General features: G+C 38.3%; 2 protein-coding genes across 9 annotated transcripts in view; one reads left to right on the plus strand and one right to left on the minus strand.

The window, feature by feature from the left end:
* caskin1 (CASK interacting protein 1) overlaps nt 1-23,669 on the minus strand; it is a 105,807-nt gene extending 82,138 nt beyond the window's left edge. For all 7 annotated transcript variants that reach the window (XM_079831832.1, XM_079831829.1, XM_079831827.1 and 4 more), the window contains exon 1: nt 23,042-23,669. In XM_079831832.1, the coding sequence (XP_079687958.1) occupies nt 23,042-23,135 (94 nt within the window). In that variant the 5' untranslated portion in view covers nt 23,136-23,669. The remainder of the gene's footprint in view (nt 1-23,041) is intronic.
* Nucleotides 1-25,094, plus strand: part of dus1l (dihydrouridine synthase 1-like) — a 658,813-nt gene that overhangs the window by 384,975 nt on the left and 248,744 nt on the right. The window lies entirely within an intron of this gene.

The raw sequence follows: 25,094 nt of genomic DNA on the forward strand, positions 1-25,094 counted from the left end.
GACATTCAGTGTGGACAGACAAATTACTTCTAGCTGCATGCTTGACGCATCTCGCCTGGCTAGAACACAGTGTAACGAGGGCAGATAAAGAGCACATTAGCATAGCATGTGTCAAGAGCACTACTACTAGATAAGACTTGTAGGCAGCCATGCTAAATACCACTGGAGGCCTTCATCTTTTCCTGAGAGCGTCATTTTCTTGGTCCAATTAAACACGGCGAGTCCATCTGGGAGATAACCTGTCAATCTTACACGCTGCATCTGCTTTCTGGATGCTTTGAGCTGATTCGGCTGTGCTTTGATGGAGATGATGCAATTAAATTAGCCCTGTGGTTGGCAGCGCTGACAGAGCCTGGGCATAAACACAGCTCTGCAGCTCTGCGTCTGTCCAGCAGAGTTTGTTATTGATGCGTAGGCAAGAGCCAGGACGATTCCGATAAAAGTAAAACTGAAGCAACATGCAAAAACAGAGCAACTGCAAAGTCAATGTAAGCAACTCCTGCCCGCTGTCTGCAGCCTTGCTATTTTTTTTCTCCAGTTCTATATCTCTCTTGCTCAGTATGTGAGACACCTAGGTCGCACGGAGCCTGTGGTTTTGAGGAAATACCCTCATCATTGTAAATGCCATTTCTGACACTAATAGCCTGCACTCGGCTCTCTTATACTGAACACACTCCAGTAATGAGCCAAGAGCCTGTGACACAGAGAATGATGAGACGGACAACACACTTCCATGAACTCTACAGTCTCTAAAGCCTAATATTACTGGGTCTCAATCAATGCTAATTGTGTACAAGTTGTGTACTTATGTAAATAGAAATGGTTCATGCAAAATTACCCTGATGAATCTGGAATATTAAAAAAAGTTTAATTAGCACAATATATAATGCAATAAATGTACTTCTATAACTACATTATATTTACTATAACTACGTTTAATAAAATATACACTACCAATCAAAAAGTGTCTGTAAGATTTTTTTTATGTTTTTGGAAAAAGTTTTTGATCAAAAATGCAGCAAAAGTATTTTTCTGAAATAACTGAAATGTGAAAACTTATTTTTATATATATTTTAAAATGTAATTTTATTCCTGTGATGTCAAATTTATATTTTCAGCATCATTACTCATTACTCACAGTCTTCAGTGTCACATGATCCTTCAGAAATAATGATTATTTGCTGCTCAAGAATCATTTATTATTATATGTTGAAAACCATGATACATTTTTTCTTGATGAATATAGAGTTAAAAAAAAGAATAGCATTTATTTTAAATATTTCGCTTTATAAACACATTGTGTAACATTACTTATATTACTAAGCATTAATAATATAAAATTGACAACCTATTTCATAACAATTATATGCATTACATATGTTATTTATTGCTAAATGCTAATTGTACACATCAACTGTGCCATTTGGGTCAGAGCTGAACACATTTTCATGAAATATCCTTCACAACTACTGTTGTTCCCATAATTTCAGACATACTGTAGGTGGATGGGCACATGAAAAATTCACAGGGATACCCTGCACCTCCTGTGGGTCCCGGTCACTCTAGATCAGACTTAAGTGGTTCTTCGTGCCTCTTTAGCTTGGGGAATTTGGTGTTTAGTGTCAAGTCTGCCTTAAAATCATACCGTCCCCCACAAGCCAGACTACTTAAACATCCATTCTAAACAAACCACCATTCACCAATCTCACTCACAATTATCACCATAGCGACAAGACAAATAAGGTGGGGTGGAGAATGATGGACACAAACAAGCATGGGATGGTGGGCAAAGTAAACAAGACTCTTCACACGAAACGGTCTGCCAGCTCTCACCAGCACACAAAAACAGCCGGGGCAAGGCCGAGGCAGGCTGATCTGTGAGAGTGCACATCTCAGTTAGTAAACAGCCTTCAGACTTAGTCTTTATTCACTGCAATTACCAATGACAACTTACTGCACAACATATCACAGAGCTGAAGATAAAAACAACACAGCCGCAGGAGCCCTCCCTTTCATTCGGAGTCTACACTGCTTTCAGATCATGAAACATGCTTCCCTACATGTAATTGTGGCCATGTGTTCAAAAGTTGGCATTTTCTTGAGAAAAACAAATGGTTTTGCAGTAAATACACTCAAGTCAAGAATGCAGATCAAGAGGAAAGTTAAAGCAATGCATTTAATGGTTTAGGATTCCGGTCCAGGAATGTTGCAGAGAACTGATGATAGTACAGGAAGTCACATTAAGAGCCTTGGGGAAACAGGGGCTGACTACTATACTACAACTACTATCTATATCTATATCTATATCTATATCTATATCTAGATCTAGATCTAGATCTAGATCTATATAGTATGCCAGACTTAATTCAGACATATATATATTGTATAAAGATTGTCTGAATTAAGTATAGCATACTACTCTTACTAGTTCTGCCATGAGTCATATACACTACCGTTTAAATGTTTGTAGCAAGTTATAATGTTTTTTTAATTTTTATTATTTTTTATTTAAAATGTATACTTTTATTCAGCAAGGATTCATTGAATTGATCAAAAGTCAGAACACACATTTATAATGTAACAAAAAAAAGGATATATTAAAAAAAAAAAGAATTATAACGGTTTCCACAAAAATATTAAGCAACTGTTTTCAACATTGATAATAAATGTTTCTTGAGCATCACATCCTATTAGAATGCTTTCTGAAGGATCATGGGACACTGAAGACTGGAGTAATAATGCTGAAAATTCAGCTTTGACCACATTAATAAAGTACATTTAAAAATTGTTAATACATAGGTATCGTTATGTAACATTTTCAGGTGCAAAACATAAATTTTTTACAGATAAAGCCTAAAATATTTGTGAATCTTTTATATCATAAAGATATAAATAACCCTTTTACCATTTTAAAACTGTAGATCCCTTAGCCCCAAAACATTTATAGAGAATATAAAACATAATGGACAGAAAAGTGTAGGGGGGGGGGGGGTACTTTTAGTAACAATATAGCATTAAAAAGATATTTTGAGCAGTTAATCCCACTCCTACCTCTAAACCTACCCACAAACAATATGTACTCTTTCGAAACAAGGCCCCAGCAAAACAAAAACGGAGCAAAATATTATCAATTAATTTAAAGTAGAGGAGTAAACTGTACTTAAATACTACTGAATAAATAATGTAATTTATATGACAACCAAATTCAATAGAAATAAAAATATTAATGCCATGATTTTAATATTGATAAATTTGGATTCATACACTACACAAGTCTAAAAGTTGTTAATTAGGGGTGTAACAATATAATAGCAATACAAAATTGCAACAATATGCATTGTGAATAATTCACCCAAAATTTAAATTAACATGCAAGAAAAGTTTACAGTGTCAGGACACAGACAGAAGCAGATGAGGTAAACTGAGTTTATTAAACAGACACGAACACAGGTTTTGGGTAATGCAGGAAATGATGAGAACTAGCACTTCAAACAGTCACTTAGCTGAGGATTTCAGAGTTCGTAGAATGCAGGGAATCGGAGAACGGGAGACAAGGAAGAAGCCAGGATCTCAGGTGAGCAGCAGGGAAGGAGTCCAGGTATGTGTAATGAGACCAAACATTGAAGTGCAGGGAGTGTGTGCTTTTAAAGTGTCTGTGATGATGGGGTGCAGGTGTAGGTGATCAGTACTCAGGATTGTGTCAGGATTCAGGATTGTGAACGAGTGGGCGGAGCGTGGTATTTTGTCCTACTTTTATTCTGGTGTAACCATTGTCCTGTGCATTGGGTTACCAGCACCAAGTCCAAGCCTATTAATTTCCACCCAATGTAATACCAAATGTAACATTTTACAGTAAATTTTTTGTTAACCTTTTACCATGTCTTAGTGTATCGCAATAATATTGTATCGTGAGTTCAGTATCATGACATGTATCGAATCGTGACATGAGAGTATCGTTACACCCCTATTGTTCATAGATAAATCATTTACGTTTTAGTGTTGTAAATATGTCAATATTGTACATTTCAGTGTGTATAAAAATGTAAGTAAATGTATGCGTGGGGTAAAATCACACTTTACGCAAAAATACACTCGAATACTCATGAGATCATTTTGGAATGGTACAATGTATGTAGGGGAGAGCGGGGCACAACGCTTTTTGACTTTCTCAGTTTGTGTAAATCCACTTGGGGTTCAGAGTATTTATTTTTTCCCACATTGATTTCAGACGTCTAGTACAATTATGTGCTTTTGTTTCATCGATACATTGTATCATTTTTTCTTGATTTACCCAGAAAGAATGGAAGTGAAATGTGAAGACATGCCCCATAGGTGGGGTAAATTGTAACATGTGAGGGACTCATTGTAGCATGACCAAATGACAACTTAAAATGTTATCTGATCTAATAAAAAAAATCCAAGACTAAGATATTTTGTGAATAAAAATACAATTATTAACTTTTTTTATTGTATACAATTATTAACCATCCTGGCATGTGTGGAAAGTTTTAAACCATGTGCTTTTCAACTAGCCGCGTTGGGTTGTGCCCCATTCTCCCCTACTTCTCTCTTACAAAAAGCAGTGCAATAAATTAGTAAAATGCTCAATTACTCAATATTCATGAAACAGTTGATGATCAATACCCAGATGGCTTACTGCATATTCTGAGATTTTTAAGTATGGAACCACAGGACACTTTACTATCCCATAATACCAAGGGAGAGGATTACATTGTCAGATTTGTTAAATTGAAAAACAACTTTCGTTCGTTGTGGTTCAATTTTACTTGTTCCGTAACACAAGTAAATGATTTTCACAAGTGTTGTTAGTACATGTCAAAGAACATAAGGTCAAAGAGCGATGCTAACATTTTCATACTACACACATTCAAACCTACATAAGATACTTCATTAGTCAAGTAGTATGTTCTGCATTGAATTCTATGAGAATTTGGACACAGCAAGAGACGAGATGATATGAGAGCATAAAAACAGACAGTCAGAGAGGTGAAGACAGACTGAGAGTGAAGAACAGAGAGATATGCCGTGTGGGGGTGGAGTGTCAGTGGATGTGCATGTCCCATCATGGTCACATCCATGAATTACAAAGGCACAGCCTTGATACGTCCAGCACACTGAGCAAGCTCTATTAACAGCTTTGTTGCCCTCAATCCGAAACAAATTTTTTTCTGTGTGCGGGCACATGTCTTTGTAAGGTTCTACATGGGACTTAGTAAATTTTATATATATATATATATATAAAACTAGTCTTTTGTCAAACTGCTTTGTCTATTCTTTCCACAGTGTCAAACTGCTTTGTCTATTCTTTCCTGAGTTCACACTCCAACTATAATGAATGCTGGGTCAAATTAGGCTGTAGTACTTATTTCATAGATCTATTACCCACCAGCAAATTACAGCCTCTCTGTATCATTAATGCTCTCCTAATTAAAATCACAACTTCAAATTACTGAGGCCTGTGTGTGCGTGCACATATGCAAGTCAACAAGCACAGTTTTTGTAGCATAAGATGTATCTAACCTTATAATTTATCACCAAGTTCTAGAGATGCTTTATTAAACACTATGTGTCCTGAATAAGCAATTCAGGTTTCACTGCATTTTCTGGATAACAATGACTGACTTTTTCATACAGACATAAAATCTCATTGATCAATTTCTATCAAGACACTCTGCAGAAAGCAAAGAGCGTACTAATAGATGTTACATCTACTTTACTTACACACACAAAAAAAAGGTTCTATATGGCACCAAAAATGGTTCTTGCCTCGTAATCATAGGGGAACCTTTTTAACAGAAATTAAGATATTTTAGTTGAAATCTGATGCCTCTGAAAGTCCTCCATTGGCTCAATGGTACTCTGCACTCTCAAGACCCTTAAAAGGTACTAAAGACGTCGTTACAAAGTCCATCTCACTACAGTGGTTCTAAAATAACTTTATGAATCGGCGACAATAGTTTTTGTGCGCAAAAAAACCCCCTAAATAACGACTTACATAGTGATGACGATTTCAAAACAAAGCATCATGAAGCTTCGCAGCGTTATGAATCACTGAGCCGAATGATGATTCGGATCGCGTGTCAAACCGCCAAACTGCTGAAATTTGGCGATTCAAACCGCTGAATCGACTCAGTGATTCATAACGCTTCGAAGCTTCATGATGCTTTGTTTTGAAATCGTCATCACTATGTAAGTCGTTATTTAGGGGTTTTTTGCACACAAAAACTATTGTCGCCGATTCATAAAGTTATTGTAGAACCACTGTAGTGAGATGGACTTTGTAACGACGTCTTTAGTACCTTTTAAGGGTCTTGAGAGTGTAGAGTACCATTGAGCCAATGGAGGACTTTCAGAGGCATCAGATTTCAACTAAAATATCTTAATTTCTGTTCCGAAGATGAACGGAGGTCTGACGGGTGTTGAACGACATGAGGGTAAGTAATTAATGACAGAATTTTCATTTTTGGGTGAACTAACCCTTTAAAGGAATAGTTAAACAAACAAAAAAAGAATCCTGTCAACATGTACCCACCCTCATGTTGATTTCAAAATATCTTCTTTTGTGTTCCACATTAGAAAGAAAGTCATACCGTTTTGAGTATATGATAACAGAATTTTCATCTCATTAAGATCATTCTGAATGGCCTGCAAGACTCTTTTTGCATCTAGCGCTACTTGTTGTGCTTCCCTGAAATGCATGTTAGCAGGATCTGGCTTGTTATGTGCAATCCGTCAGAATTATTTCAAAATACTGACACTCAATTTCCATTACAGAGCGCTCGACAAATGTCAGCAAGGAGCCAACACTGCAGGTCACCCCGAGCAGAGCATCCATCAGCAATCAAAAATTCCATTAGTTGACAAGATATATAGACATAGAAGCCTTATCCAAGTTATTGTCATAATGAAAGTATCCGCTTAATGGGAATTTGTTTTGGAAGCGTTCCTCTGAGGGAGCACAAATCTAGGGACAGGACACTGTCAACAGTTCCAGTGCCAAAAAGAAGCAGAGGCCTTTTCTCTTTGTGATGCCAACTGATGACTTCTCTTTTTTGATTTATGAAGCTCTACACTCACATGCTACAAATCTTAAGTCTACAAACGCTACCGACTGCCAGGGTAAAGATGAAATAATCTCAGAACCAGGGTAGGCCTGCGGGACCACTTGTCAGCTACTTATAATTTCTTCCTTTCATCTTTGCCCCGGCAAATGTGCCCCATTTCACACAGTGATTGTGATGCTCACTATCTGGAGGCGACTCCTGCAGCGATTCATGAGTATTATGACGTTGTGTGATGCGGTTCAGTGCCAGGGAATCTCCACCATCACTTCATAACAGATGAAACCACTTGGATGAGTGTCAAAACTTTTTTTTCAATAAATTTTTGCCTTTTGACCCAATACATTTAGTCAATATTGTGCTGTCATATTCATTTATTTTAGTTCATTTTATTTGGACTGAAATTGCATATAATTTTAGTCCACAAAAAAAGTTAAATATAAGATGCAACATAAAGTTTTTTAAATTGTTTATCATCATGATACATCTTTTATGTCTCTTCTAAACAACTCTTAATCACAAACATTTTTGTCAGTACTTTTTTTAGAAAGAAATTCACACTTATTCAACAAGGATGCGTTAAACTGATCAAAAGCGACCATGAAGATTTTAACGTTGTTAGAGAAAAAAGTCTATTTTAAATAAATGCTGTTCAACAGAAAAAAATATCCACAAAAATATTAACTGTTTCAACATTGATAATAATAAATGTTTCTTGAGCATCAAATCATTATATTAGACATCATATTATTAGATTTCTGAAGGATCATGTGACACTGAAGACTAGCGTAATGATTCTGAAAATTCAGCTTTGACATCACAGGAATAAATTACATTTTAAAATAAATTAAAATACAAAATTTTAAATAGTTATACATATTTCACAATGTTTTTCTGTATTTCTATATTATTTGATATAATTATCAAATAATTGCAGCCTCGTGAGCATAAGAGTCTTTTTCAAAAACATATAGTATATAGTATATGTAGTATATGTTGATGAGATTAGAACTAAAAATAATTTTCAGTAAATGGAAAAGCATGTCTATATGCTCCAGAATTGATTCTGCACAAAACACAGGAATGAGGTTGCGGGTTCATGGGCCTTACATTTGAAGAAGCAGGGATGATCGAAGCAAAGGTCATCCAAGACAGAGAAGGAAAAAGAGGCAATCAAACAGAAATATTTAGCAGTAGTGTTTCTCTTGCCTGCGCAAAGAGAAATAAACTCGAAAAAGATCAACAAAAAAACTAAAAAAAGATGTACAACTGGTTTACATTTACATAAAGAATATTCATGTTTTTACAAAAACTCCTGATGTACCTGAGAAACCCTTTGTGTACAGGCTCTCTAAGCGGCACTACAATTTTTAACACGTTTTTACAAAGTATAAGGATATTTTCCAGAAAATTCACCTTTTGAATTCCACAGAAGAAAGAAGCTCATACAGGTTGGGAACGACATGATGGAGACTAAATGATAAGATATTTTTCGGGTGAACTATCCATTTAAACAGAAGGAGTAACCAAATCTAGCGTGAGTGAATTACAGGATGAAATGCTACACACAACACATGGATATATGAAGAAAAACGACTCCCAGAACGACAGTGCCACTAAAACCGCCCTGCTCTTGAAACTCTTCCAGGGCCTAATCTCCTCCAGCAGGGAGATTCAAGCTCCTTTCCTTGCTTGCTCTGGGAACACAAAGAGCTTTTTCCATGTGCCAGGAACCAAACTCCTTCCTGTCTATGATAGGGCTTCTTGCATTGTGCTGCACAGGATAGGGGGTCAGGACAACTCAAGCCCGCTCCCATTTCCCAAAAGCGCATTTAGCCAGTGAATATGGAATCGGGCCAACGTTTGCATTGGAAGAAATGGCATATTGGACTGAGATTAAAGCGGTGGTCTTGCAGGATGGATACTGAGAGAGGGTGAGCCTGTAGAGTAGCAATAATGAGGACTCTGTAGTTTAAGGACTGGCAGGATAGATTAAGACCACTCATCCATGTAATGAAGTGCTATAACGCTGCATCAGCAGACACTCAAACCCAGCTGATTAATCGTTGGCTGGAAGGACTATGGCACACATCTTGTCCTCAGGACATCAACCACTAGAAATCTAGTGTTTTACATATCAAGCAATTGTGGTTATAATCTGTCAATCATCACAAACAACCTATTTACATCATATTTACTCTGGACACAAGCAGTATAGAGGCCCAACTGTGACATTTAATAATTATTTGAGAAATTGATAGGTAAAAAAAAAAACACTCGACTCAGAAATTGATAAATTAATTGGTGAAAATGTAACTAACCACTACCAAACAAAGGAACAAGTGATTAGGAGATAACCAAAAAAAAAAAAAAAATAAATAAATAGCTGCATGAAACCTGTGTGTTGAGTTGCATCTTGTGTTGTGAATAACGGCTGACCAGAGAAGAGTTAAAGGCTAGTTAAAGGATAGTATTCCCTTATCGTGTGTTCTCCAGTGACTCTCTGCAGCACAGCTCCTATGCACTGCAGTGTGTTCCATCTCATAGACCCTGTCAAGCTCCTGAAGTGCCTCCACTTAAGCTTAACACTTCACTTTAGCTAGCAGCTGGAGCTGCGTTCTAAGATAGCACACGCTGATAGTCTGATGTTGGTAAGGAGCTGGCAGTACTTTCCTAATCATATATTCATGCAGTGCTATCAGTGTGGCTTCTTATCTATCCAAACAAGGCACCGACAATGAGACTAATTCTATAGCTGAAACTGGAAATGCAAGTTGCCACAATAACCCACTTTTGTAAGGCATCTCCATGGATATAGATCTGAGGGTGGGGTGAACAGACATACAATGAGATATTTGGAGTCAAAAGACACACCACAATATAAATGAGCATGGGAATATAGTATTTCAAATGTTAGCTGTGAAACAGAAGCAGTTGGCTCACTGTTATATTCTGGCCAAATGTACAAGTTCATATATGAATTTATTGAGTGTTTCCCATGGATATGTTTAAGAGTCAATCTACTCTCAAACAATACTGTAGCTTTCTATTTTCCAGAAGTGCAGAACTGACTTGATTTATGGTGTTAAAGCCATAGTTCATGCAAAAATTATAATTCTGTCAGCATTTACTCACCTTCATGTTCCAAACCTGATGATTTTTAGCCTTTTGAAGCCATTTTTTTGAGAAACGGACCAAAATTGAAGTTATTATTCAGTTCTAGCTCTTCTTGACGCATTCATGAGTAGCTGGTTCGGTTTGTGATCAAGCTACTGTTAGACAGACACTCAAACATACCCATGGGAAACACTCATTAAATTCATATGTGACCTTGCAAAGCTTCCCAGAATGCAACTGTAACAAGGTTTGTGTTCAGGGAAGAAGGACGCGGGAACCGGCAAACGTTCAACGTAATAACAAATAACATAAAATAAACAAACAACAAAACCAAAGTAAAGTGGCAGCCCCTCACAGAAGACTGCTGTATAAACTAAAACAAAACAACACCATAAAGTCCAGGCCTTGTCCTCTCTCATCTTGCACCATCCTATTGTCACTCCTCTTTTTATCCTGCCGGAGGTCCTCCGTGGAACTCGAGGAAATCCAAGAGCTCTCTGGCCCCTCCATAGACAGCTATTTATTTAACACTTTCAAGGTCCAAGGTAGGATACAATAGTCCATGTGTGACTCCAGTGGTCCAACCTTAATTTTATGAAGTGTCGAGAATAAAAAATAACGACTTTATTCAACAATTTCTTCACGTCTGTGTCAGTCACCTACGCTGTCGACATAGTTAATACAGTGCAGTGCTTCCTAGTTACATCAGAGCTACGCCAAAACGTCAGCTTACCATTGGCCAAAGCTGTTCACGTGAGCACCATGACACATGTGTTTGATGCTGACGCAGGAGCTGGCCAACGTAAACTGAGTGGAACACTGACACAGACGAGAAGAAATTGTCGAACCATTAAACTAGTTAAAATCATATCCGAGTGCCTGCCCGAAGGCCTATCAGCGATTTAGAAACTTTGCGAGCCCTGCGACAGAATTAGTAATTTATTCATTTATTCATAGTCCTATGAACTATTCCTTTAAAGGCACCAAAAAATCAAACTTGAGAATGGTTACTGACATCTTATTGATGCAATGACATATTTTTCTCATTTGATTAGCCATTTCACTGAGATATACGTCAAAATAGGGAAGAAAATGCAGAGTTTAAATGTATGAGGCTAAAGGCCTTTCTTTGTTGAAAGCCAAGAAAATAACAGATTTAACAAAAAAAATGATAAAGTACAATATGGTGCTGGAGGGGCTTCTCTACCCACACATCACTGCAGGACGAAGGCATCTGTTTGAGAGAGAGAGAGAGAGAGAGAGAGAGAGATAGCAAATTATAAGAAAAGCATGGATGGGTCTGACAGATCCCCAGGACAAGGCATCTGTTATCCAGAGCTACTCCTGACTGAAGGAATGTATGCTCAGCTCAATGCAGTATGCATCAAACTTTATCACTGCCACAGAGCTGAACGAGACAAATATATATGAGAATCTCCATAGCAGACAGCAACATGACCAATGGGCAACTTTTATCTTCATCCTGGGCGTCCCAACACGAGCGTTCTCAGTCCCTAATCTCTGCCAGGACCGCTCTCACAGTGTGGCACCTGTAAACCCTGGCACCATCTGCCTGCTCTCTGCTGCCCTGTTGGGCACCATTAGCACACACATAGGAGAAGCAGCCTGATCTTTGAACCGATCTCATTAGCCCAGCGAACAGTCCACACCAATAGGCTATCGCTGCTATGATTGCTGGGAAACATCCTCAACCTGCAGAAACTGAAATCTTATAAGTAATTGTGTACTTGTTGGTTTGGCAAAGCCAAGTAGTGTGAGCCACAATGTAGCCACATATAGTGGAAACATGTATTTTTAAAACAAAAAAAATTGATTATGACCATATATGAACACAATCATAACGGATGAATCTGGAAAATAATCTATATTGATTCCACAGAAATACAAAGCTCTGTTTTATGACTAGCAGGAGATCAGCAGTGCATTGGTTCAGTGTCAATACTGAAGGGAGGCAATGGATCTCTGTGCTAATTCATCCTGGTGATTCTTTCAAAGCATTCTTAAGAATCAACCTGACAGGAGATTATGTCTTAAAGGGGAGTTCACACTGACAGCGATTTGCAAAGACAATGATTCTGGACTCTGGATGACATTTATTGTGACATAAGCAACATTGAACTTCATGCGAATGAGCACCGGCACAATATATAAGGCTAATAATGGTAGTAATGTAATAGCTAATAATGGCAGATACTGTTGGATACCATGACATTGAGTATTAATGCCTACAAGAAACCAATAGCACAATGACTCAGGCTAGTGAGAACAGGCTTTAGTTGTCAATCGTAGACCATCTCCACAATATTATTTTACCTTCAACGTCGACAGACAACACAAAGAAAATGGTCCTTATGCAAACATCCTACTGATCGCTCTCATCAAAGCATCTACAAGCCCTTTCACTATTGTGGGAACAACAACAGTGGAATAATTCTTTGAATTTAAGACAAATGGGAAATTCAGTGCCAGGATACATTCAGTGCCAGGATGCAGTTCCTAAAGAGCATTCCAAAACCTTTTATCATAAAGTTGACATGAGCATTGTGAGATAAGACAAAAAGGTCAAATGAAAAAAATCTTAATTTTAAAAAGTGAATTGCCATTTCAAGCAATGAGATCTCATCAAATGGAAAGGCTTGGGAAAATATGTTTTTATCCCCTCTGTTTGATTGGGATGTAACACATGACATCATCAGGAATCCATTAGAAAATTCATTATCACTAAAAGAGAACAGGCCAGGAAAACAGTTCAAAAGGAAACCTTTGCCATGCTCGTGACTGATTTAACAGAAAGTGCGAGTTATGATATATTAAAAGTGGGCCTGAGTGGAGCGAATTAATTCACAGACTAGATTGGATTGAAATAACTTGGAGCTACACTGGGAGGAAGATTAATGTCACAAGGGGGAGGAACGTCCATTTCCTCAACAGACTGGGTCCGTGGCTGAGACAAATGCATGGCTTCACTCGCCCCCTCTGGGAAAGTGTGATCTGGTGAGCAGCATGAGGTTTATTTAAGAGAAAAATCATACAAATTAAACGACCCTACAGTTGGAAGCGAGGAAAGCAGAGACGACACTCTTGGAGAATGTGTGGGAGATTATTTTGACAGTATGTCTGAAGTTCTGTCAGAAGAATATTATGTTCCCTGAACAGCCCACCTGTTCAGAACCTTTACAGCTTGGTGCTTTTCCTATAATGCAATATGACTAAATCTTTCCTTTTTTTGCACTGTCTCTAAAAAGTGAATTTAGGCATCACAACAGTATGCTGTGAATATATAGTCGTTTTTTTAAAGTCTCTTGAAATGCTGACCAAGGCTGCATTTGATTTAATAAAAATGAATTGTGAAAAATAACTGTAACGGATTTAAAATAACTGTAAAATAAATGTAATTTATTCCTGTGATACAAAGCTGAATTCTTGCTTTTTATGGATTCATTGATAAAAAGGCAAAAGGCTAAATAAAACAATGTTAAAGTCTTTAATTTCGGCAGTTTAATGCATCCCTGCAGAATAAAACATGCATGCATCTATATCTACCGTATATATCATTCGATAAATACCATATTGTGCAAATTTCCTCCCCAACTGTAATGGTTGTACCCCTGTGAGCATATATCCACCCAGATCTCCTCATTCACGCTCCAGACGGGAACTTTAATCATGGCTGAGTCTGCAAGGATCAGATGGATTCAGGTTTGTTGGATATGTGATCTGTTCGTCTGCTGTAGCCGGGGCAAACATGGCCTCCAGGCAGAGACATCTGCACTATTTCTCAGCCAACAGTCGCAATTCTCCACACAGCTGCCTGTCGGTCAGCTCACCCCAGTCCAACATCTGGACGTGAAGATCCTCAATATCTCTCAAGATTCTTTATTTTCAGTAACATTGGATTTACTGAGTCGCTCTGAGTCACTCATTAAATCTGTTTATTTGCAGTGAGGATTATGATTAATGACTTTTGCAGTGGCCGTCGTTAGAAACCCACACTAATAATAATGTACGTGGGCGCTCTTCCAAAGGTTTAGCAAAAATGTGAAAATCTGTGGTGAAGGCATGGAATATTTCAGAATGAACGAAGATGTAAGAAAAAAAAAGGTAAGGAGGTACTTACTTAATAACTACAAATTGATTGAATTGCAAAAAAAGTGGGTGTTATTCTTGATCTATAAAGTTACCCATGATGAAATGGTGTACTTTAGTATTCTGTATCAATTCTGTATACTATTCCAAAGTATTCATATGAATGTGTGCTGCAGTATTAAAAAACAGCCTCAAATTCAGTTTCAGTTATCAACATTCAGATACATTGTTCGTTTTCAGGCGATGTTCTTTAGCACTGCAGCATATAAGAAATGACAAAACACACAGTCCACTTTTTCCAGCCTCTCTCTCTGTCCACCCACCTCCACTATACCCACGACTCCATTGTGTGAGGTTACATAACAGCATCCTCTGTTTCTCTTCACACCTCTCGTTGATGTTCACAATAGCACAAGGTTTTATAGATTTTTTAAACTGTACAAGGGCATTTTTCAACCTTTTAAACGGCCAATTTGCTGATTTGTATGTATAAGAAAACTGCAGGTTTATCATCAAAATGTCAATTATGCACTAACTAGGCTATTATAAGGAAACGTAAACAGATGTAATGTTTACCATGATGTGGAGTCTGATCAAAGTGATAGTGATAAGCACATTTATACATGCCAGAGTAGTTCAGGAGCACGCTGGGAGGATTCAGCAACAGTTAATGTGCTTAAGAATGCTGCCGCCCCCTCTACCTTCAGGATTATGTGGGTCAGGTCCCCAGATTAAGGTCATGTGTTGTAAATGCTCCAGGGGACCAAGGCAAACACAGGACAATGGGTGGTTGACATTTTCTAAGTCTCCACAACTATTGTTGTGTTACACATACGACTGATAACTGATACCTCTTTTTTGTATACATTTTACAGTAAATTTCTACAATGTTAACATTTGTTAATATAACAGTTAATGCACAAATTAATAATACTTTCAAAGCGTTTACTAAATTAATCTTGTTTAATGTTAATTTATACATATAGACCTACAGTACTAATGCATTAACATTTCAAGTATTATGAATTAACATGAATTAATCATCAACAATAGTATAAATTAGGATTAAGCTAAATACAGTAAAAAAACAGTTGTTCATTGTTACTTAATGACACATAATGTATTTTTTCCCTACTATGGTAGTCAATGGTTGCTCTATCTGCTTGGTTCCCAACATTCTTCAAAATATCTTCTTTTGTGTTCAGCAGAACAAAGAAACTCATACAGGTTTGGGACAACTTGAGGGTGAGTAAATGATGACAGAATTTTCATTTTTGGGTGAACTATCCCTTTAAACTGATATGTGTCATTTGTTCAGAGACTAGTGCTATTATTGGTTATTTATTGTCTCCCCACAGCATCATTTTCAATCAATCAATCAATCAATCAATCAATCAAAAATGTATTTATACAGCACATTTAAAACAACACAAGTTGACCAAAGTGCTTTACAGATTCCACAGTTCAGTAGTAATTTGTGGGGCCTTGCAAAAAAGTTCCAGCTCACGTGGGGAAGACGGTGTACGTGTGTTCGTAGATTTCATGTCCAGATTTTCGTCCAGATTTTTTCGTCCATGTCCAGATGTTCGTCCAGATTTTTTCAGATTATGTGTAGACCTACGTGTCTATCCAGTCACACAAGAGAGACTTGTAACGTTTTGTGTGTCCGCGCGAGTGAGTGAGTGTGTGTCCGCCCGCACGAGTGAGTGAGTGTGTGTGTGTGTGTGTGTGTGTGTGTGTGTGTGTGTGTGTGTGTGTCCGCGCGAGTGAGTGAGTTAGTGTGTGTCCGCGCGAGTGAGTGAGTGTGTGTCCGCCCACGCGAGTGTGTGTGTGTGTGTGTGTTTGTGTGTGTGTGTGTGTGTGTGTGTCCGCGCGAGTGAGTGAGTTAGTGTGTGTGTCCGCACGAGTGAGTGTGTGTGTGTGTGTGTGTGTGTGTGTGTGTGTGTGTGTGTGTGTCCGCGCGAGTGAGAGTGTGTGTGTGTATGTCCGCCCGTGCGAGTGAGTGTGTGTCCGCCCGCGCTAGTGAGTGAGTGTGTGTGTCCGCCCGCGCGAGTGAGTGTGTGTGTGTGTCTGTCCGCGCGAGTGAGTGTGTGTGTGTAAGTGTGTGTGTGTGTGTGTGTGTCCGCGCGAGTGAGTGTGTGTGTGAGTGTGTGTCCGCGCGATTGAGTGTGAGTGAGTGTGTGAGTGCGATTTAGTGTTTGTTTGATATTTTTATGAGTTTATTTTATGATTTCCCCCAGACGATTCCTGGGACAGACGGTAGCTGAAGCTCATTAAATATGCAAATATTATCCAATCCGAGCCGTGGGCGTTTACTTCCAAGTCTTCAGTTCGGCACGCCCATCAAATCCGAGTGTTTCTCAGAGAGCCTCAAAACCAAGGCAGAAAATAGCCTATTACTTATTCATTATGATGTTTTTGAATGTAAAAACCACACAAACGTCATAAGTTGACTTCAGACAACAGTATAAAAAATTTAAAAAGCCAGTTCATGACCCCTTTAATGATGCCAAATGGTTTAGTTTCTGATAATCCCCACTACACTCTACTATATAGTATATACAGAGGAAAAATGTATTTAAACACTCTATTGTTTTCATTTTTAAAGCGACCACAAATGTGTACTTTGATGTTCAGCTCTTGAGCTCTTGAGAGATTTGTGAGTACTTACTGAACTCTGTTTATACATTTAATTAACAATATTGAATTCAAATATATATATATATATATATATAAAGATATCCACCCTTAGACATTTATTAAAGCATGTCATGTCAAACACCTACATTTCATTTACAATGTCCTGAATGGTCACACAGAAATTGGATGTCTCCATGGAGATCCGCTGCAGACTCTGAGCTTATAAACAGTGAAAAAAAAATCCTCCAACCACATCCTACCAATCTCAACAGTATCAGTACTTCGGTGAGCGGACAGTCATCCATTAATCTAGCACTACTCCAAAAGCCAGCAGAGGAAAGCAGAGTGAGCGAGGCCTACAACGATCTGAGTTATATATTTTTTTCCTTTGGGACCCCATATGTTTCGACTGCTAAAATAGCTCGGCTCTAATTGCTGCTGGGATATGTGAACAGGTTGTAGAGGTGGAGAATAGATACCCATCCCATCATGTCTTCATCAGTATGTTGAGTCACGCTCTGCAATATTTAACTCGCTTCATGCTAATGAAATGAATCAGCAATTTACTGCAATAAGATATACTGTATTCCAGATGTTCTTTTTGTAGGGTTCTGCAGTGAATGCTTTTGGAAAAGGTGGAGAATGTGCTGAATATGTGGAAAAATGCTGCGCAGAAATCGTCTGGAAACACTCTTTTCCAATTCACTCTCCCTCTGGGCTCATATACACACTAACACCTCAGAATTCTGACCTCAGTACTGCAGATAAACGAAGAGAAAAAAGCAGCTTCACCCCCCCAATGAGAAACAAACGCTTCTGCGTGAGACATCTGCACTAGAGTCGTGCTCACCACTAAAATCCCCCAAAGCTGGCCAACCATCCAGTGAGATGTGAACGTTTCGTTGTGTCAGAGTAACTGATGTCTTTCCGCTGTCTTATTTCTGCTTCTCTTGCTTTCCCTCCCAGCACTCTTTCCTTCTTTCCTTCTCTCTCTTCTGCGACTCACTCAAAGCCATCTGCACTGTAATTCAATCATCACACTAAGGAGTGGAAGTAATGATTACTTGGATTAGCTACAGGGCTCCAAGCCACTGTCTTAATATTGACTGGCAGTGAGTGCAAATATGAGCCCGGCCAGCAGCTTCGTTTCACTTTTTGAGGGATTTTTTATGATGTTGTCTGAACTCACCTCATCATATTGCCAATATCTAACAAGATACATGATGCATGCTTTTTTTAGAATAGATAGATAGATAGATAGATAGATAGATAGATAGATAGATAGATAGATAGATAGATAGATAGATAGATAGATAGATAGATAGATAGATAGATAGATAGATAGATAGATAGATAGATAGATAGATAGATAGATAGATAGATAGATAGATAGATAGATAGATAGATAGATAGATAGATAGATAGATAGATAGATAGATAGATAGATAGATAGATAGATAGATAGATAGATAGATAGATAGATAGATAGATAGATAGATAGATAGATAGATAGATAGATAGATAGATAGATAGATAGATAGATAGATAGATAGATAGATAGATAGATAGATAGATAGATAGATAGATAGATAGATAGATAGATAGATAGATAGATAGATAGATAGATAGATGATAGATAGATAGATAGATAGATAGATAGATAGATAGATAGATAGATAGATAGATAGATAGATAGATAGATAGATAGATAGATAGATAGATAGATAGATAGATAGATAGATAGATTTTAGCAGGAGTAAAATTTATATGCAACCAGATGCACTCACACTTGTCTAGTTTCAATTGGAATGCGTCTCAAATCCAAGTCCTGAAAAGGTTTGAGTAATCGGATTTAAATTATTCTCAAAAGCATTTCAGAGGGCATTTACACCTGGTCTTTTCACAATCAGATAGCTATCTGGTCAGAGAAAATGCATGAAGTGACCAGGTGTAAACAGGCCCATTTCTGCACCGGTTTCCTATGAGGTCATTGAATTAAAATTAAAGGGCACCTATTATGCCCCTTTTTACAAAATGTAATATAAGTCTCAGGTGTCCCCGGAATGTGTCTGACGTTTCAGCTCAAAATAACCCACAGATCATTCATTATACCATGTTGTAAACATGCTGTTTTCATGCATGTATATTTAAATGCAAATGAGTTGCTGCTCCCCACCCCGCTTTCCAGAAGATGGCGGAGCCTGAACAGCTTGTGCCTCGGACACTCGACCAAAATTGAAAACCGTCTGGTTTTGCTTTTGGTTTTGATTATCATCTCTATCGTGGTTGCGCTTAAGTGACATTGCAATTCTTTATCAACATGAAAGTTTATTATCTGCATGCGTTTTAGGGTGTTCACACTTGTAGTTCGGTTTGCTTGGTTCAGTTAGTCCCGACCAAAAAATTAATACAATTTTGTCCTGGACTCCTGGTCCGCTTAGTGTTCAGATTGGCATTTTTATCACTGAACCTAAAAGGCAAAGGGTTACGTTCACAACCTGATTGATCTGCTTTTATGATGCATTGTCTATTTTGAGATGGAACTTACTAAACATCCAAAACAGTGCTGTGTGCTGGGATGAATGCGCTCATTGTATATGCGTAGCCTGCGTATGATGGTATTTTGACCAGCTGAGAACTCGTGAAGAGCTTATAAAATGTGTAAATGAGTAAAAACAGCGGCAGGAATCCCTCCGTCACATACACAAACGATCTGCTGCAAGAAAACGTGGTTCTGATGCCTGTACCGAACTGTGATGGCAACATCACGACTATAACGAGAGAAAAAAACAGGTATGCTTGAGCATTCTGTCATTTTTAGGATCTCATCTTCCTGTTTTTGTTTCATTTACATGTCTTTGGTCCGTGTTTTGTTCATATATCACATTCGAACCACCTTTTCGGTGGTCTCAGCCCGCTTGTTTGGTGCGCACACACTTATTCAAATGAACCACACTAACAGAGTAATCACACCAGGGTTCGTTTTAATCAAACAAAACATGCCAAGTCTGAACACACCCTTAAAGCCATATCAGTCTAAACTTCTGATATATGGTTTTCTGAGCGCACACATCTGAAGTATGCACACAGAGAGCTGTATTTCAGGCCCGGTGTCCTGAGATTATTCAACTAATTTTTCTTTCACGTCTTATTGCACTTAAACTGTCAAATACACACAAGGTTATGTCAAAACAAAGTTCACATAAAAACAGTCGGCTATGTCTGTGAACATAAACAGCAAGTAAAGACATTGCATGTGTATATTAGAGCTGTGAATTAACGTAACAGCAGTGTAATATACAGTATCAACTGCTGTATATGTTGTTAAAGGGATTGTTCACCCAAACATGGAAATTAGCCCATGATTAACTCACCCTCAAGTCATCCTTGGTGTATATGACATTCTTCTTTCAAACGAATAAAATCAGAGTTTGTGTCCTGGCTGTTCCAAGCTTTATAATGGCAGTGAATGGATGTTTCTGTTTTGAAGTCCATAAAAGTGAATCTATCCATCATAAAAGATATCCACATTTAAAACTTTGCTCGATAACTGTCGTACGCACGTTAAAGAGAGACTGGCGTTCCAGCGTATGACATAGGACGTTCTGGTGAGAATATGCTAGTTCTTGCGAGAACCAAGTTTTGTTTCGCTATCCTCTGCGCTTCCACGTTCGTCACTGGAACTTACATTACGTCTGTGTCCTACGTCATACGCTGGAACGCCAGTCTCTCGTGAACATGCGTACGACACTTACCGGAAGTTAGAGATTAAAGTTTTAAATGTGGATATTTTTATTACACAAACACATCGCTTTGTTCAGAAGGCCTTTAATAACCCCACCATGGATGACTTGAGCGTGAGTAAATCATGAGGTAATTTTCCTTTTTGGGTGAATTATCCCTTTAATATGAATCATACAACAAAAGAAAAAACAGAAAACCACTCACTGCTTTTGATTGGATAACTTTAGTAGCTTTAAGAATACATTTCTTACTTGAATGCTGCTGTTAAACGCTCTGGCGAAGAGATAAACATGGCGGACTGTGTACAGCTCACTCAGGGCAGGGTCCTATTTGCACAGACCTAGGCGTTTCTGACATCACAAAAGCAAGAATCTGCAAATGGCTTCTGCTTATGATTTATGAGGATTAAAAAAAAAAGAGAAGTGGGTGGATTTTTACTATTATAGGGTGGCGGTGTACATAAACTGCCGACACACATTTATGTTCAAATTGCATTTTGCATAATACGTCCCCTTTAAATGAAATGCTGTACTAATGTAAAAGTACATTTAGGCAACTAGTAGCCAGAAATAAACTCAATAAATTCATACTAAAAATGTTTACAAATGTATAAGGGAACGGACACCTTCTGTCAAACAAGAACAATTCAATGTTGGCAAGGCATCACCAAATACCAAGTTTTAAAGCCAAAAGCTCTTGCCTCCAGCCACTTGACTGTTCAAAGCTACATCTTAAACTAATAAGCTATGACTTTATCGTAATAGGATTTTCATACTAAACAAAAGCAGGTGCTGCATTTCAGTCAATTGACCAAAACTTTGTTACAGAGCACAGAGAGCATCCAGCCCAACTAATCACTGTCAAGTAGGAGACTGCAGTTGCTGTGACTGGAACTAATTGGCTTCTGGGTAGCTTTGTGTTTCCAATACAGAGGTGGAGCTTTACATAAAAGCCAACCAACAACACTTTCACAGAGGCGTATCACTCTCTGTTTGAAGAAGCAGATTTATTGTTTGTGTGAGAAAAAAAGCACTAATACGTTACATTAACATGTGAGCTCAACACAGATTTTCCTAAACACAGTTTGAACTTGCCCTATAATCTTCCTAAGTGAAATGGCCTGAAATAACTAACTATAAAAGACTTTTCCCACAGAGCAGCATCGCACATATTCAATGTCAAAAAGATGTCACCGTTTACAGAATACATCTACGTGTTGCTTCGGTGGCAAGAAGCCAAGTGATGAAGCTCACTGGCAGCTCGTTCCTCTCTCTCCTATTGTGAAAGTGCAGTGATGTGGATGCACCTCATGCTCGTTCACCCCATCATTACAGGGGGCAGTGTTTAGCTGAGCAGGAGTGTGCTGCTGCCACACTGGAGAACAGGCAGAGGGGGAAAAAAGAGACGAGTGCCGAGACACAGCCTGGTGCTCAGAAGAGCGTCATGAAGGCTGTGGCTCTCTGCCTTGAGCCCCCGGGGTTATTATAATCCAAACGTGCTCGGCGCAGACAGGCACATAAGACAAAGAAATCTCAGTCGAGCTGTTGTGTGAAATGCTGTTGATAATGCCACAGATGTGGTGGAGGAGATGGAAAGCAGACCAACACAATGCATCCTGATGTGCAGCCACCTCAGTTTGTGGTATTCAGCGCAGAACATCGTTGAGAAGCTCAGTCCAGGTGGGCATATGAATGTTCACGCGTGATTTTCCGATGATAATGTGAACCTGCCAAGCAAATCTAGTTCTCAATGGGAGAGTGTTTTTCTCACCACATGAAGTGCCCCCCATTCCATCAACCCCACCCCCCAATTTCTCAGTTCTAAAAATAATATATGTTTACCACACAGCTTTGTCTTTGTGAAACCATCAAAATCACATTGCAAATCAAATATATCAGATTTTCAACAACAAAAAAAAACATTTATCATTCATTAAAATCAAACGTGATTTGATGCTCATCAGAATCAGTTGTGCTCCATAATCTAGAACATCACAGTATTCAATATTGGGACCCCTCTATTCTTCTGGAAAAGACCAGCTCAGCCCAGGAATGAATTGCCATGCTGGTTTATGCTGGTCTAGCAGGTGGACCAGCAAAACCAAAATGTTCACCAAGCTGATTGACCTTGCTGATAAAGCTAGGAAGCTTGGTGAGGACATCAGCACCCAAAACACAACATAATATGGTCTTTTCCACAGCTTGAGTGAAATGTAGCCATAATTATAAGGTAGGGCATGTGTACTCCTTCTCATCAAAAAGTACATCCAATAACTTACGATCTCTTGCCTACCAGCCATGGCAACATGGCAAGCAATAATGCAAACGCTTTAAAAAGCAAGCAAGACCTACTTGCTTTCCCAGGTTTGGGCCTCTGCAGGAGCTTCTGCACCGTCATCAGGTCCTCAATCTTCACCGCTTGAAGTAATTCCTGATCTTTCCCCATCGTTATTTATTTTTACATCCAAAGCATCCTCTGAATGTGTGTGTGGTGTTGCCCGGAGATCTCCTCTGCGGATCCTCCCTCTTGCGATGGAGCTGCAGGGCGCGATGATGATGATGGTGATGGTGATGATGCACACTGGCGGAAGGATGCTCGAATACTATAGCTGGCTCCTATGAATCACAGATGTTCTTATTCCGATGTCGAGAAGACAATATAACCAACACGGCGACGACTTGCGATTAACGCATCAGTGATGGACAAAACTGAACAGTTTGTTCTAGAAAACCATCATCAGATAAATCAGCTTCAATCACGTTTTGGTGGCGTGAGAGGAGTTGATGCGATGCTTTAAAATACAGCAAAATCAATGTCCCTTTAAATTCCCGCGAGCGTTTTTCCCTGGGATCCGTGAGGTTGTGCTGAAGACGCGTCAGTCGGGGGTGTCATCGCTCCGTAGTACTCGAACCGTTATTTTCTATGCTGCGATGGAAATACACAAGGAGCGTGCAATGTGCATTTCCCCAGCCGTGGATTGGGCTGACATTGCTGTGGTAAATGGCTCCGCTTCATCCAGAGGGCGGTCCCAAAGTGTAGGAACACCCCCATATTCCAGTGCTGACAGCCACATGCTACGAGTCTACATTCATGCACTGTTGTATCAAGGCATGCTGTTGAAAACATCATTACCCTGTAGCTGGCACTGGGAACTTTGTTATTATGATCTTGTTTTGTAGCCTACCTTATGCCCAACTGCCAAAGGTGGATTACAGCTGCACAAAAATATAACTCACCTGTGCACTGGAAACCCATTTCACTTTAATGCTTTAAGACGAACTAGTAGCCTATGCATTTTTATGCTAGTAATTATTTTAATTAGTAAACAATCCGATAGTCACAACAAGTATGCATTTAATTGATCCCCAATACTTCCTTTGCTACTAGTAGGCTAGTGCCTATGTCAATGGTTAAACTATATATATTAGGTAAAACTATAAGTGATGATACTGCATGGTATTGGATTAATTATCTAATTCTAGAACCTAACAAGTATAGTGAAATACATTAATCACTATTAGAAAATAGACATTGAAAATACTATTAGTCAATATATATATATATATATATATATATATATATATATATATATATATATATATATATATATATATATATATATATATATATATATATATATATATATATATATATATATATATATATATATATATATAAATATATATATATAAAATTACATACAAATAGGCTACTAGTTAGTTTAAATGAATTTTGTCATTCTATCTGGCAGTATAAGGTTTCCAAGATAAAGATTGAGTATTTCTGGCCTGAGTTGTCTTGTATGATGCTACTGTTTTGAGCCATTTTCCTCTGTTTTGTTTTTCTTACAAGTTAAAAGAGTGCAGGGCATAAAATAACACTTGCAGTTTTGTTTTTCTTACCTCTCAGACCCAGCAATGCTGTCAGTTCTTCAGTTTGAAGGAGCCTGAAGATTGCAAAGTAGGATACAAAAAGAGTTTGGCAGCATGAAGGCTACAAAACAAAACTGTTCCCTGAATGCCTGGTCAGAGTTATTGTCTTAACTACATGGGGTTTCTTTCAGAGTCTTATATCCCAGTCACAATGACCCTCTTTCAGAGCAGGATTCAGTCATGTCATGTTCCATTCACAGCTACTTAACACTTGATTTACAACCGCAAAAAAAGAAAACTGTACTAATATTATAAGGGTTTTTGGAAATTAGAAAACTGCTCACTGAAAGTTACTGATCTTGTCACCCAAAGTCTTTAAAGGGATAATTAACCCATAGTTCAGTTATCATTTACTCACTCTCATGTTGTTCCAAATAGGGTTGCAAAGGGGCTGAAAATTTCCAGAAAATTTCCAAAAATTCCTGGAAAACTTCTGGAAACTTTGCAACCCTGGTTCCAAACCTGTATGACT

The sequence above is a fragment of the Gobio gobio genome (genome assembly GCF_949357685.1).
Source record: "Gobio gobio genome assembly, chromosome: 1".
In the NCBI taxonomy this organism is placed as follows: domain Eukaryota; kingdom Metazoa; phylum Chordata; class Actinopteri; order Cypriniformes; family Gobionidae; genus Gobio; species Gobio gobio.